Below are 16,762 nucleotides of genomic sequence, written 5' to 3'. Positions count from 1 at the left end.
TATATTATCTACATACATAGTAAAAACATAGATTATTGTATTATATATTTGTACAGCGCCCTTGAGGTGATTTTGCACAAATACGGCGCTATTCAAATCATCCAAATGTCATTATTATTATTATGATTAAAAAATGTATCCTACATATTAACCCGTGTTAAAACCGTGACAAAACATTGTTAATCAATTCATTCGTTCGTTTTTAAAAGGAATACGAATAATTTGAAGAGATTCATTAAATTTGCAATTGTTTTGATCAGGAAATTTTCTCCGTGTGTGCGATATGGTCTAGATTCTAGATATACTTAGGTAAACTCAATTAATATGTAGATACAAGTATTTCACACCTTCAAATAGACGCCTACTTGATTTGAATGAGAATCAATGTCGCCACTGACATGGTACCTTTTGATTGTTAGATCTAGACAGCCAATCAACATCGAGTACTCTGTTTCTCTTGCACTGCCCGACATCGTAAATCGCCATTCCATTTGATTTTGAACTTGTACTCAGACATTTGGATAACGGAACATGCCCATATCGATTTTCTTTTGTTCTTCTTTATTCTTTGGGCGAACTAAATAACTCAGGCACGAGGATTTCATCGAAGCTAGATTCAAGTTAGCTTCTTACAAATCTTAAGTGCGCTCCACTGTTCAATTTGGCAGCCACCTCTGGTTTGGAGCTCCAAAAAACTTTTGACTCTGTGCAGAAGTGGGTGGTCTGTTTAATAGATACCCCTATTTTAAAAAGCGGATTGAAATGATTAAAGCATTGGCTTCAGGTATGAATGCTGTCCTTGTTCTACTGGTATTATAATGGAAGATGCTACGAGGAGCTAGTGTCCTTGATCTCTTCGGCACCGGTGCATAATCGGGAAACACGCTAAACACGCGCCCGACTTATGTACATGGTTAAAAATTTGTTACATGATAAAGGATCGTTTCTACGTCTTTCTACTTCAGTTCATTGGCTTGGAACATTTTTCAGGCCCCTGTGTTCCCTCCTTCCTAAAACATGGGTCTCTTCTAGACCAGCATCCTTGAAAATGACACGTGTGAACTTACCAAAAAAAAAATTTTAAAAAAATCTACTGGGTGTGGATACTACATCTACGCGTCACCATCATCATGAGCTCTTCAGCCCATGGAAAGTTTAGACGTCCTTTAGGAAACACCTCACCACTACTGTCAGTCTTTTGATGCCTTCCCCATTTCCTTGTATCCAAGAACACCTATATTTAGGTATCCATTCACTCCTTCGTCCTGCAGGCTTTTTATAAAGAAGCCTCTTTGGCAGTTGGCTCTCTTCAATTCCTGGCACATGACCAGCCCAACGGAGCAGTCCCAATTTTATTGACGTTACTATTGATAAAAATACATTTGAATACTTTAAGTGCTCCCAAGTTATTGCAGCGTTTCGAAGATGTTTGCGGAAGGCAAAATCTAAAGTTTGGCTTCCTTCCTGGATTGGCTAAAAAATTTCATCATGGAAACAATTTAAACGAGGTACAGATTAGAGAACGAATAGGATTGATGAGTCTCTGGTGTATTTTCACAAATTATGAAAACCGAAAAACGTGTGGAAGATTGATCACTCCGAAAATGTGTAATTTTAATATTTTCATTCATAATTATTTATTTGAAAAAACCGCACATTCTAAATCGGTGAAACGTGAAAACACCGCCGAATTCTCCAATAGAAATAAACGTATCGTTTTGGCGGCTATCGAAAATGAAAAATTTTAAATCGTTAAACAAAATATATTCGTCAACATAAAAATAATATAAAAATACCTACCTCATTATATTTTTTTCGAGAAAAAAAACTGTGAAAATACTCTATTTAGAGATAATTTTCGAAACCTTAGTAATCTGTGAACCATGATTGAGTAGTTGTTTTAATTGGTTAATTTGGCGATAACTTAGTAATTGAGGCGAGGTTATACTATTGGGGCCTCCAAACAGAGAAATAAAAGTACCTACCTTCCTAACCTGCCTTTTATGAACGGAACGAATTTGTTGAGGACGTCTGACTGATATTAAATTTATCTAATGGGTTAATTTGATCTCACCTAACCAAACTGAGAAATTGATGTTAAATAGCAGCTCGGACGCACGTTCTTGGCGTTACCAATGCGACAGAGGATATTTGCAAATCATCGAACTATCAAAATTACCTACCAGTAGGTAGGTACTTTGTAGATGTAACAAAAAATGTTCGTTTATGCGTTCTAGCATGTAAGACCAAACATGTGTAGTAACACGAACACGTTTTTAGAAAATTCATAAACAGGAACTAATATTTTAAGAATTAATAGGTAGGTAACTACTACCTACCTAAGTTCTATTCAGTCAACAAATGACAGTAAGGGGAAGCTTAATGTTAAATCACTATTTTGATTAATCTTTATAACGAACTGGTGTACATAATGAATACCAAAATATATGATTTAGATAAATTGAAGGTTTTCCTACCGTTTAGGTTGAGTAGAATACAAATAAAAAATAAATTTCTCAGTAAAAAATATAAATATAACATATTAAAAAATATGTTTTTCCAATAGAAATGGTTAATACATTTCTATGCGTAAAGGAAACAACTTTAAAAAAATAAAGCATTATAACTAAGATTATCTGTGACAGTTTCATTTGATCAACTTTTTTGCTTTCTTATAAAATTATTTACAAAATAAATAAAAAACAGTTTTGTACTTGAAATCCAACGTTTCTAGACTCCGTTTGTCAAGCGATTTTAATGCCTATTACCTACAATATAAGGTATACCAAGAATATACACTATACATGTTTGGCTTGTAGCTTCCTCTTAACTTATATTTACATGTAAATCCAGCAGTTATTGTAATTTGGAAATTATCTTTTTTTTACGTCAATTCCACACAGGGTGTGAACACACATCCTGAGAAAAATAATTAATGTCATCTTTAGCGATGCTGTATGGTGGGTCTTTTTGTGGAAAAGAAGGAGTGAACATGTTGTGGGAGGGTGGAAACACAGAAGCCGGCAAACCATTCCACATCCGAGCTGTTATAATTAAGAATGAGTCGTAGAAACGAAAACTGTGTACGCTAGTTCTTCGGAGCATCTTCCGTTGAAATACCAGTATGTGCTCTAAAGATTGCAATCTATAATCTATCAAACGGACCGCCCGTTTTCATTATTATATTATAATTCAGACTAGCACACTCCGATTAAGATCGGTGACATTAATTATTATCTTAAAAACAAATCTATTTATGTAAATATTAACAGAAAAAGCTACATTTCATAGGCCATAGACAACAACATGTTGATTACCACCATTCTACTATTCCACTAAAAACTAGAAATTCTAGAAAATAATAAAAAGAACTTGGTTTTACGACCGATCGGATATGGGTTAACGTCATTAATTTGTAAATCAACTTGCAAACAGAAGTTTATAGCTAATAATGGCAACCTTGAAATACCGGAAAATGCATAAAACTTTAATAAAATTAAAATTCACGTTTCGTTTTATCGAAGTGGCATCGGAATCTATTGAATTCAGGTAATTCTAGAGTCCGGATTCACTTTCAAACTGCATATTTGAAATAAATTATTGTAAGCAATAATTAGTCGCCTGCAATATCAATACAAATTGAAAATATCTCCCGTGTAAAAATAAATGCCGCCGACGGGAATTGAACCCGCGCCTTCTGATGTCCGGTCAGACGCTCTGGACCACTGAGCCAAGTTGGCTTATTTCCAACACGCCAAATAATTTAAAATGTACTAGTACTTCAATCAACAATTACTGCTTATTATATTTTTTCACCTGTAAACAACCAACTTTATTGCGGGTTCAATTCCCCTCGACGGCGTTTATTTTTACTCGGGAGATATTTTCAATTTGTTTTGATATTGCAGGCGACTAACTATTGCTTATAATAATTTATTATGCTTTATTTTATGCATAAAAACTTTGTCTTATAAACATTTGACAGCCGGCATAGTCCAGTGGTAACGCATTGGACTGCCATTCCGAAGGTCGCGGGTTCGAACCCGGCGTGCGCAAATAAATTTTATTTGATTAATTTGTGTTATTTCACAATTGATTAATTAAAATAATATATAGTATATTTGCGGCACGTTCCAGAGTGGAAGATACTACCAGTATCGCCCTGGTGTAAGACCACCATTCAGAATTGAAACGTTGCTCCAAATGGCTTTAGCCGTGTTTAGTGACTAGATCTGAATAGCCAGGTACTTCCCCACCTTCCTCCTTCCCTTCCCTACTTACCTTTAGCCTCACAACATCCCCCAATTGGGGATGCCATAGTCTCACTGGCTCCAGACGGGAGCAGTTGGGACTCTCGTGAGGTATTCAGTAAAAAAAAAAAAAAATTAGTTTATTATTAAAAAAATGCAAAATTGAAACTGTTTAATTTAATTCTATTACGACTTGCACAAGAAACCGATACCTGTAAAAGTTATCTCGTTTTATTGAAGTTCTGTCATTGGAAACAGCGTCTCTTATTTCTAATTGAAAGTATACAATACTCTGTTGGTTACTGCAAGATGCATCCAACAACAATATTATTATAATAATAATATATTCTTTAAAGAAATATAACATAACTTTGCCATGTTACGAATAACCTGACAATATTTGAATTCACTCTATCATGTTGCTTGTATTTATAATGGTCTTAGCAGAGTGTTGGAATACCTTCGACCATTACTGTTGTAAGCGGAAAATGTGGCTTGTATTTATGATGGACTAAGCTAGCAGAGTATTACAACCCACGACGCCCGGGTTCGAAGTTTGGAAACCAGAAGCACTTTGTCACTCGGCTACTAGTCGGCATGTTTGTAATTCCGATCATTTGCTGTGGTTATGCCAAAGAATTTTTGGTTGATATCCTATGATCATTTAGGATTATTATTTTGGAAGCGCAGACCCGTAAAAATCACGTGATATTATAATTGTAGGATTTGTGAAGCTGTAAATTTATGTAAAGAAAACATCAAAACAAGGACAAATTGCTGCAGAATGATCAAAAAAATATTTACAGCTGCAAAACTCTTCAATAATAAAAACATTTTTCGTGAATGTTTTTTCTTGATCAGTTATGTACGTTATCAAATTATCTCTGAATTCTTGATAGATCAGTTCCAATTATGAAAATGAAACTTAAATTCTAAAGAAATTCGAGTTCATTAAACAAGAGTTACAATCATTCACACAATCACAGACAGACGCACAGCCGAAACTGGTGGAGATTGTAAATGATTATTATTCTCCGTTATGTGATAAATGTACATGGATTAATTATTAATATTATGAGTGACTTAAGAACTTTATGCCTGATCTGATTTGAGTTTATGGTCGTCTCAGGAGCGCGAAATTTCGCAGATTTTCAGGAGAAAACTTTATGGTTGATATTTTATTATGGGTTTTACGGCTCTAGGCGTCTTGAGAAGAATTTTAAATCCTGAGATTAATAATTTTAATCTCCAGTGGGCGTTTTAAAACATTTTGAAAGTACCTAACAAAATTAAATATGCTTTGTCAGCAGGATGGCCTTAGGTGATAATAGGTGATAAGGTAATATAAACTGAAGAAATTAATGAAATAATGAATATATGCTTTCAAAAATTATGTAGCTAGGAATAAAGAAAAAATATAACAATAATTTGACTAGGCGAAAAATATTCTAACCTTTTTACTTATAAATAATAATAATAAAAATATTTGGCTAACTTATGTAGCGCCGTTTTCGTGTAAAATCACCTTAAGGGCGCTGTAAAAATATATGTACTGAATAATAAATACAGCTAGCTTACAACTAGGATTCATAATAACTATTGACTTACATTTAAGACTTATATCTGGTAACTTAAGACTTATCATAGTAAGCTTTCTGCCTTACAAAAAATCTTAAATAATACATACCTTAGAGTCTAAGGCGTACACTACTACCTTGCTTAAGGCGAAGCTTAATGCTATATCACTATTTTTATTAATCTTTATAAAGAATTGGTGTACATTATGAATATGCCAAAAAATATGCCTTAAATAAATTAAAGGTTTTTCTATCGTTTCGCTTGAGTAGAATACAAATAAAAAAATAAGTTACTCAATAAAAAATATGTAAAAATATGTAAACTACTAAAAAAATATTTATTTCAATGGAAATATATGAACTCGTAAAGGAAACAACTTTAAAAAATACATTATTATAGCTAAGATTATCTGTGACAGTTTCACTTGATTCACTTTTTTGCCTTCTTACAAAATTATTTACAAAATAAATAAAAACCAGTTTTGTGCTTGAAATCGAACGTCTCCAGCCTCCGTTTGTCAAGCGATTTTAATGCCTATTACCTACAGTATAAGGTTTGGCTTGTAACTTCCTCTTAAACTCGGTGTAAATCTAAAAATTATGATTGATTATTTTATTTTAAAGTTAGTTAGTTTAGTTAGGAAAATATTTTTTTGATAAACACTTTCGGCTTCCTAAACCTACAATTATGATATCCTGTGATTTTCACGAGTCTGCGCTAGCATGTATTAATAAAAATGTATGAAATTGTTGTCAGCAATAATTATTTATTAACTAGATAGAAACATATCATTGAAGAAGAAAATGATAAATACTAATAAATCTAAACGATACATTAAAAAAATTGTTCCTAAATAGAAACAGTTCACATGAAGTTAACTCAAAAGTCAAAAGTAAAAGTTCAAATTATGGTCAATTACATCCATATCGTACCAAGACCGTATATGTGTTGTATTTAGATGAGACATGAAGCGAGAAAATAGGTTCCGCTTTTTTTACCTCCAAATGACCTCCAACGTTCCTAACGCTCTAACTAAAGCCACAGAATCCGGTCTAAGCGCACCATGCGTTCTAATCGTGGAACACGCTTCGACGAGTTATTAGTATGTAATAGCGCCTCTAATTGTATAGCTCTATAACCATAGACATATGATATGTCTGTGTCTATAACCAACACTGTTTAAACATTGAAATGATGCAAATATAAAAAAAAATATGCTAATGTATATATTGTTGTTGCTTCCAGGAGGAACTGGACCTCACGGCGCCGAACAAGGCCGCCATGCTGGCGCTGCCTGCCGCCAAGAAGTGGCAGATCTACTGCAGCAGGCGGCCGGCGGGGCCCGCGCCCCAAGGGGACCTGGCGCCCCGGGCCCCCGACGACTATGTGCTCATCCTCAAGCAGATCTACAACGTGAGTTTAGGCTCGTATAACGATGGTTATCGGGATGGAGGGAGAAATTTAATATTGTTGCCAAAACCATTTTTGGAAGATACATTGCTGATAAAAATAAAATATGAAAGAAGCATTGTTGTTTCAAGGGATTTTGATGTTAGAAAAGATTTGTTGATCGAAAAACATTGTTGCAAGAATCTGTGAACGCGCAAAAAAATATTGTTTTTGCCAGAATCTTTGTTATTGGAAGTTTCAAGATTATTTGTTGACTCAAGAAAGATTGCTGTAGAGGGAATCTTTAGTGTTGCAAGAAACATCGCTGTTGCTAGAAACATTGATGTAGAGAGAATCTTTAGTGTTGCAAGAAACATCGCTGTTGCTAGAAACATTGATGTAGAGAGAATCTTTAGTGTTGCAAGAAACATCGCTGTTGCTAGAAACATTGATGTAGAGAGAATCTTTAGTGTTGCAAGAAACATCGCTGTTGCTAAAAACATTGCTGTAGAGAGAATCTTTAGTGTTGCAAGAAAAGACAGTGTAAAAACTTTTTTTTCATTATGTCCACACAGGCGGCCCCTACAAAAATAATTTTCTTCAAGACCTATGTCATCTTTGGGGATGCTGTGTGGATGTAAGTAAAGGTGGAGAGGAAGTTCTCGGAAGGAAAAATATATAAGGGGTGGGTAGGAATTTAGTGAGTTTAGTGTGAGTCAGCATATCCAGGAGTAACAAATGAACAAGGCGTTGGGTCGAGAGATTCCGACTGTAGAGGTCAAAGGATCTCCCTCAACCGTCCTCTTCCGATCCGGCCCACGCCGTCGCAAGATCTGGACATTCTTCCCCCCATTAACCCGAGGACCTCTGCTCACCAAATCCAGCGAAGCACTTAGCATGACATACGGCAGAGGTGTTGATTATTCAATGAATGATTCCCGGGGCGGCGGTACCCATACCCGCCTGTCAAATTCAAATGTTATCATTGTCGCAAATTTTCTTGGAACCACACTTTCTTGCAATAACAACGTTTTTTGATGCTCCAATATTTCTAGCAACAATACCTATCACATTTCGGAGAAAAACTTGCAGGCACAAAATAGTAATTTGATTCACCCTTCGTACTATTACATAATATGTTATAATTCTAAAACTATCATTCACCAATAACTCAAACAATTACAATTCCAGACCTTGGCGGCCTGTGAGACCATGCCGGATGACGAGCTCCGCGATCGCATCGGCCAGATGGATGGACTTAAGACCGCCCTAAGAACCTCTGCTCACTCCTTCGTGCTGCAGTTCATCGAGCTGGAGGGGCTGGCCGCGGTGCTGGACGCGCTGGAGCGGATGGACTACCAAACCGCGCAGACCCCCCTGCACACCAGCCTGATCGGATGTCTCAAGGCGCTAATGAACAATTCCGTAAGTTAAATGAATTAGGTTAGGTTGATTTATTTCATTTTGATTATAAAACTTTTATACCATTTTTGTATTGCCTATAATACATCCTAATCACACTTTTCTTATTGAATGTACATTATTCGAAATCTGTCTTATGCCGAGGGACGTGAATTCTAATCAAAACCTTGTACTGTAGTACCGCACAGTATAAAATTTGCTTTTCCTTTCCTAAACAAGCTCATAAAAACAAAAATATATATTATTAAAATAAATACCGGAAAGTCCAATTATGTCCTTTTTCCAATTATGTCCCTTTTCCAATTATGTCCTTTTTCTAATTATGTCCTAAATCCTGTATCTAAATTTTGCTAATAAACAATTAGTTGATGTTAATTAAATGTTATTCTCAAGTGAAATACTTTACAGAACTACTAGTACTATATATATAGTATGTAAAATTATTAATGTAAATTTTCAGAATGGACGAGCACACGTGTTGGCACACCCCACCAGCATCAACACCATTGCACAGTCCCTCAACGCGGACAACATCAAGACCAAGATCGCTGCCCTCGAGATACTCGGGGCCGTCTGCCTGGTGCCGGGGGGACACAAGAAGGTAATTATATCTCATCAGAGGTACTAGAGATAGAGGTATTAGAGTGTATATGGTTTAAAAAAAATAATTATGCATCCTTTCTGGCCTTAAACAAATCTCACGTGACATTTAGGATATTAGCAACTGTTGCAATCATTCCATTGGGCGCCATGTCATTGAAAAGTAATGAAAAAGTAAAAGAATAAGTCGAAAGGCAAAACCAAGCATAGAATTATAAACTATTCCAGATAATTGCTTCGTCCATGTACTCTGCTTGGGTCGCCATTCCAATCCACTCCTGGAGAACCTGTTCGCAAAACTTTCCTCTGAGACCCCTCGCCGAAGACTGAAGTCAGAGATAATGTCCCGCTCTCACCAATGCTGACTGCTATTTGATCGATATTCAGTGCGTATCGATATTATTGTAACGAATACCGGGGTTTAATTTTCCAATTTGTTACATCCTGAGACCATGTAATATATAATCTCCGCCATCCATTATAGAGATAGTGCTCATTGAAATTAGTCGATATCCTTTTTTTCTGCTAAATATCTTATCGTTGAAATGGATCTTGAATTGGCATTTCAAATGTTAAACAACAATATGAAGCTGATTGGCCATTTGATCACAATGTTACCTTTGAAACTTTGTGAAACACCCAACGCCAAATGAATTCAATAATAATATTTTTGTTTTTAATCTCATTTTTATAATCTCTACTTGCAGGTCTTAGAATCAATGCTGCACTACCAGAAGTACGCCTTTGAGAGGACAAGATTCCAGGGCATCGTTAACGACCTGGACCGTTCTACTGGCATTTACCGGGATGAGGTCAACCTCAAGACGGCCATCATGTCCTTCATCAATGCAGTACTGAACTATGGGCCTGGAGAGGAGAGCTTGGAGTTCAGACTTCATTTGAGATACGAATTCTTGATGCTGGGAATACAACCAGGTAATATATAACATACAGTCTGAATAACCAGGTAATATTAAATACAGGGTCTGTCACAGGAATCACACGGTTTTCAAATGAGATGTACTCGGTCAGTTTTGCTTAAAAAAGATTTTTATTCGTGGCAAAACACAGTGTAAGTTGGGAAATTTTTTCTGGCAGTTTATTTATCTTTTGAAGATCACATTGCCGTCACTCAGATGTTAGCCATTTACATTTATGCATGATTGTAGCCGGTCCCGAAAACTTTGAGTTGAGTTAATTAACATCCGACTTAGAATCCAAACGATTTCCTCCTGTATTTTCGTCCTTAGATCTTCAAGGCAGTCTGGCTTGTCAACATATACTCGGGACTTAAGATATCCCCAAAAAAAGATGTCACATAAGCTTAGATCGGGGAAGCGAGAAGGCCAGTGAATATTGCCATATCTGGAGATAAGAACTGATCCCGTAAAACAGCTGTTGAATTACATACTCTCTGTGCAGCTGCACCATCTTATTGAAACCATACTCTCCTCATTACTTATTTGTGACGTCAAAGTTCTGGGAAAATTAAGGTTTTAGAGCGTCCTAGCGCTCTGAATTAACAGTCACAGTACCTAATGTTGTTTTCCTAAAAAAAGCACAAGCCAACAATAACCCTTTTCCCCGGTTTCACACCACACTGTTACTCATATAACTATTGAGAATTATTTCTCCGGAGTTTAATTTCTTAGGTTCCACAACATCGTGACAGCTAACTTCCCACTTTAACATACAAATCAAGGCCATCCCCCACTCTCTGAAGCCATCCACTCGGCTGCACTAGTCAATCAAAAAACATGTGGTTTCCGTGACGGACCCTGTACCATACAGTTTGAAAAATAAGATTGGAAAAAAGCTTTTAATTAAAATGCTAACATCAAGGTGGTTCGATAGTAAAAGGTTGTATATTACGCTGGGCACTCATTAGCGAGTTGTAACTGGGTACTCATTGTAGATACAGTAACGAGGTTGAAGTGTATGCACAATGTCCACGACCACGCTAGCCAAAATGGTGAGCCGGCATATCTATAGTGTTCGTTTTGAGCTTCAGCATACTTATACCTTACACACCTCGTCTTTCCCTGAAGCGTAATTAACCTTTGGAACGCTAAGCTCCTGCAACGAAACACTCTATACTGCGCCGAGTAACTATAACTTCGTAAATTGTACCATCTTAATGTCAAGCTTTATGATATATACTACGGATTTCAACTCATTCCGATTCAAATCTTATCTGAATCATAATATAACAACATTATCTTTTTTTCCAGTGATTGACAAGCTGCGTCTGCACGAGAACGAGACCCTGAACCGCCACATCGACTTCTTCGAGATGGTGCGAGCCGAGGACGAGAAGGAGCTCGGCCGGCGTTACGACAAGCCACATGTGGATACCAAGAGTGCGGGCGCCATGTTCGACCTCATCCGCCGCAAGCTGTCGCATACGGCCGCCTACCCACACCTGCTGTCCCTGCTGGAGCACTGCTTGCTGCTGCCATGTGAGTCAAGTCTTATACCATACTGATATGTAGAAATGTTAAATTATGTTATGATAAAAATAAGGTTAGGTTAGGTTAGACAAGTCACACATGGATATCAAGAGTGCAGGCACCATGTTTTAATTTTATAATCCAGTTTGTCCTGGACCGACCCTGAGCCAAACATGTCTGATGTTTACGATTAAAATAAGATTTTATTCATGAGACATTTATTAGAGACTGGTTACAAGTTAAAGGGTTCATCTCAAGTGATGCGTCAGTAGTACCAACCTTATCAACATATGACAGGTCGTGGTATTCACTACCAACAGAACGGCATCACAACAAACCAATCGGTTAAGATCGTGAATCTATTGAACTGACCATTATGTGGTAACCAGTTTCTCAAAACTTTCAGAACCGACCATTGTTGTACATCTGTATACTTTGAACGATTTTTTTTAAATTTGCTTTTATTCTTTCAGTGGAATACAACCCTCACTCGCAGCACTGGCTCCTCCTGGATCGGATAGTCCAGCAAATCATTCTCCAGTCCACCACCAACACCTCCAACTCCACCAGTTCTCAGGAGAACATCAATGGCACTGACAAATCATCGACTCTTTCCATGGACCAATCAGAGAAGGGCAACGGTTCCATCAACAGCAACGGGAAGGTGAACAATCCTGATGTGACACCAATCGACATCAACGTGGCGGAGATTGTGCAGCTTCTGGCCAAGGAAGAGGAACTGGTTGCAGCCAGAACAAAGGCAGAAACTCTGGAGAAGGAAAATACAGATGTTAATGAGAAGCTTGCGCAGAAGGTACATAATGTTAAGAAAATCAGTCCTACTTTGAAAACATTGCGACCCTGTGACCCCATATTTTTAGTTAGACTTTCCGTGAAAGTGACCGACTACACCTTTCTCTTTTTTTTACTCTCTTTTTATAAATCTCTGTTTTTAATCAGTTGGTAAAAATGTATAAATATATATTTTTTTGCAATAACTCAACACAGGAGGCCCGAAGAAAAATAATTTCCCTTGGGGCCTATGTCATCTTAGGATACTGTGTGGAGGAGGATTTTCCAGGAGACTTCCGGGAAAGAAAAGTGTATGAGGGGTGGTAGGAATGTAGGGAGTCAGTGTGTCCAGGAGTGAAAAACCTATGAATCTATCCCTCCCACTACAATGGGTCGATAGAGTCCAGCTGGAGAGGTTAAAGGGTCTCTCTAAACCTATCTCTCTCGATCTGGCCTGATATGCAGCCGCCCAAACATTATTCCATGAACCCGGACACCCCTGCTAAGTCACCAAACGTCAACATGGGGTGACCTAGGGCAGAGGAGTTAGCTATTCAATAGGGCGGCAGTACCCATCCCCGTTTCCAAATTTATGAAGCCATTAATAACGGCATCTAATCTTATTTTTTTACATTTAAATTTATTCCTATTTCAAATACAGCCGAAAATTACAGAAATAAAAAGTTTTGGAAAATTTCATGATGATGAAGTTTTCCGTTGAAAATGTAGATTTTTATACTTTATAGTTACCAATACTAGGCTTAATTTTTTTTATATAATTTGATATTAATGACAGTTTTCGAATACTTTTATCGTGGATTTATGCTTTACTGTGTATATTTGGAGACATTAACATACAGTAATTATTTGAATGTGTTTTATATACATATTGTTAAGCTGTGATAATATATAGTATTTATTCACCACTGCGTGAAAGCATAAAAGTTTTTAAATTTCCCCGTAAGAAATACAAATATGACTTTGTCTAATTTCAGGAACGCGAACTAGATTTAAGAGCCCAGGAGAAAGAAGACCTTGAGACGTCTGCCCAGAGACTGAAGGAGAGATTGGAGAGAGAATCAGCTGCCCATGCTGATGCTGCTGCCAAAGCCAGGACGGCACAGCACCGAGTTGCACAACTTGAACACCAGGTAACAATACTAACAAGGGTAGCCATCTTAATCTTCTTCATTTCATTGATCCTTGTTGTACGTTTGAAACAGGCAGTCATTTGTAGCCATTGGTGGTCACAGACATAAACACATAACAACTATTTACAGTACACTAGCACAGTGATCCATCTTTTTAACCAGAAGGCCAATTTATCCATTTTCAATTTGTTTGCGGGCTGCAGGGGTACAGTACATACAGCTTGACATGGTTAACTTTGACGTAACGACAAGCTAGAATAATTATGAAGATTCCTAAATTATTTCTTCGCCGAGCGAATAAAATATATTTTAGTATGCTAGGAGCATTTTCAAGGTTCAAAGTACCAAAAAATGGCGGCAAGTGTGGTGGGCTACTAGCACATCCGCTACGGATATGCTGGCACGCTTCGGTACAAAACATCAGATATCCGCTACGGATATCTTGGCAATCAAGCAGTTAATTGTTAAATTTAATCCATATATTCACTTAATAAATCACCCTCTGAGGTAGGGTTAAGTCTTGTTGTTATACACATTCCTCAGATGCTATAATACAAGCTCTAAACTACCAACGAGAATCACAGCTTCGCTTGAAATGGCTTTGGTCGTGTGTAATAACGAGATCTGAATAATCCGGTACTTTCAACCACCCACCTTCTCCCCCCCACCCTTTCAGTTTTAAAACATTCCTAAATAGGGGCAATTAAAAAATTTAATCGCTTTAAAAATAGTCAAACCTATTAATACTTTGTTTTGTCATTGATCCTAACAAACTAATCTGTACTGACAATGTGTGATGTTTTTTAGGTTACACAAGAACGCGCTGAGAGATTAAGATTTGAAAAACTTGTCAGTGAAGGAAGTATACCTGATGACGCTAAGGTAAGTCAATATTACAATGAAAACGCTTTTAACACTCTGATTTGCATAATACAAGTCCCAAGAGTAAAACAACTGATAATACAAGGACGAAAAGGTGTTAAGACACTCAAGCGATGGGATATTTACTAAATAAATACCTTGAGCATTACAGATTTCCGAGCATTCGGTTTTGGATTCGACAGCGCTCGTTCAAAAAATCATACCTCCGAATATTAATACTGAAACATGTAAACTGCTTACTGTGGTCAATTTTAAAGCCAATTTATCTCACATTTACAGGTTTTATAATTGAGCAGTTTCAAGGAAATTTTAAAATGAATTTAAATGAATTTGAAATAAATCATCTGCCAAATTTTTGGCAGCCATCGCTCAAGGTCTAGAGCGATGAGACGTAAATACGGGTAGGCATCGTTCGACTGGTTATAATTTTAATTTACTAGGTCCTAGTAAATGGTAGGATTCTTTGAATATGGAAAATGTAGAGAGGCAATTTTCTATTGATACATTTAATTTACAATCATACTAAATTCTTGTGAATATATTTTTTATTTCAGATGACAACCCTCAAATCAGAATGCTTTACCCCGCCTCCACCCCCGCCAACACCTCCCTTCGCACCACCCCCACCTCCCTTATGTCCTGGTGGACCCCTCCTGGGTCCCCCGCCTCCCCCGAACCCACCGTTCTCCGCCCCCGGTGGCCCCCCTCCCCCGCCAAGAGAACAGGTTAAGAAGAACATCCCCCAGCCTGGAAATCCCCTCAAGAGCTTCAACTGGAGCAAGTTGCCGGATGCGAAACTGCAAGGAACCATTTGGTGCGAAATTGACGATTCAAAACTTTACGATGCAATGGAACTTGACACGATCGATAAGATGTTCTGTGCTTACCAGAAGAACGGAGTAGCCGTAAGTAAAAATGTTAAATTTTGTATGTATATAATAGTTTTTTTTATAATCTAAAACTATAATTTTAAAACAAAGGCGTAATTGCGTTTCTCTGTAAAAACAAAAGATTTATTAACAATACGTATTTACAACTTTTAACCATCACATTATCTGTTAACAAAAGATTCACTCACCTGTAAAAACAAAAGAAACAACATTTAAAGCCCTTATTTCAGGTTTCTTAATAATGTGAGATATTATATTCAGGTGTATTCGGTGTATTTAATGAAATAATGATGACCCTTTTACTTTTCATATCTCGCTTTAGTTCGCTAATGTCAAAGCTGTCAGCAGTGACATCTAGTGGGGCGTGGGCCACCAACTAACTTGTCGGTAACGCGGCAAATTCAAACTTAAGGAAAAGACTCCTTAGTGGTTTTCTTTACATGTATTTCTAGTTTATTAAAGGTCTTCATTTCGTGAAGTTTACTAAAAGCTATTGAGCAGCTGTCAGTAGCCGAAAAATCTGTGCATTTTAGGATGTCATTCAAAATAGATGAGATAAATTTTCCACAATTGCTGCTGACGCTACATAAACTATTGAATATGACCATATTTGGAGTTGCGACCCCAAATCAGGTAGTTATTTTTGGAATCTATACCCTAGATATAGACAGAGTCGGGAGTTAATTGAATTATCGAAGAAAACTTTGTAGCTTGACATTATACAAATGTAATTTTTTTCTTTGTTTTAAACTACTTTTTTGAGTTATATAGGTCGACCGGTTTCGGTTGCACTCAACCCTTTTCAGGACGATGGAAATATAAAATAAATTAAAATACACAGGGAAATTACAAGGTAAACAAAAGAAAAAGCATATACGAAAGTTAGAGAGCATCGGAGACAGTCTGGTAGAGGGGTAGGGGAAATTTTATTGTCCTGAAGAAGGTTGAGTGCTACCGAAACGGGTCGACCTATATTATTCATTAAAGTGGTTTTTTTTTTTTTTTTTTTTTATATTAACTCCACACAGGAGGCCCTGAAGAAAATAATTTCCCTCAGGGCCTATGTCATCTTTGGGGATGCTGTGTGGAGGGTCTTTTTGTGGAGAGGAAGGAGTGAACATGGGTCTTGAAGAGTCCCATGTTGTAGGAGGGAGGAAACACAGAGGCCGGCAGTTCGTTCCACAGCCGAGCTGTTGAACTTAAGAACGAATCGTAGAAGCGACCCGTTCTCATGTGACAAGTGTCAACCGTGTACAAATGTTGGGCACGCGTTTGGCGTGTATCCCGACTACGCACCGGTGCCGAAGGGATCAATGACGCTAGTTCCTCAGAGCATCTTCCATTGTAATACCGATAGA

At 37.2% G+C, this 16,762-nt stretch overlaps 1 protein-coding gene across 2 annotated transcripts in view; it reads left to right on the top strand.

Annotated features, from left to right (window-relative positions):
- The window catches only part of DAAM (disheveled-associated activator of morphogenesis-like protein), a 160,546-nt gene that overhangs the window by 134,177 nt on the left and 9,607 nt on the right, over window positions 1-16,762 (top strand). For both annotated transcript variants that reach the window (XM_089642543.1, XM_089642544.1), the window contains exons 4-12: window positions 7,074-7,241; window positions 8,409-8,642; window positions 9,100-9,240; window positions 9,947-10,175; window positions 11,471-11,698; window positions 12,163-12,503; window positions 13,477-13,632; window positions 14,440-14,514; window positions 15,069-15,419. In XM_089642543.1, coding sequence (XP_089498669.1) covers window positions 7,074-7,241; window positions 8,409-8,642; window positions 9,100-9,240; window positions 9,947-10,175; window positions 11,471-11,698; window positions 12,163-12,503; window positions 13,477-13,632; window positions 14,440-14,514; window positions 15,069-15,419 — 1,923 coding nt within the window. The remainder of the gene's footprint in view (window positions 1-7,073; window positions 7,242-8,408; window positions 8,643-9,099; window positions 9,241-9,946; window positions 10,176-11,470; window positions 11,699-12,162; window positions 12,504-13,476; window positions 13,633-14,439; window positions 14,515-15,068; window positions 15,420-16,762) is intronic.

The sequence above is a fragment of the Hesperophylax consimilis genome, chromosome 18 (assembly GCF_061612785.1).
Source record: "Hesperophylax consimilis isolate HC1 chromosome 18, BYU_Hcon_1.0, whole genome shotgun sequence".
Taxonomy (NCBI): domain Eukaryota; kingdom Metazoa; phylum Arthropoda; class Insecta; order Trichoptera; family Limnephilidae; genus Hesperophylax; species Hesperophylax consimilis.
This window is presented reverse-complemented; position numbering and strand designations above follow the sequence as displayed.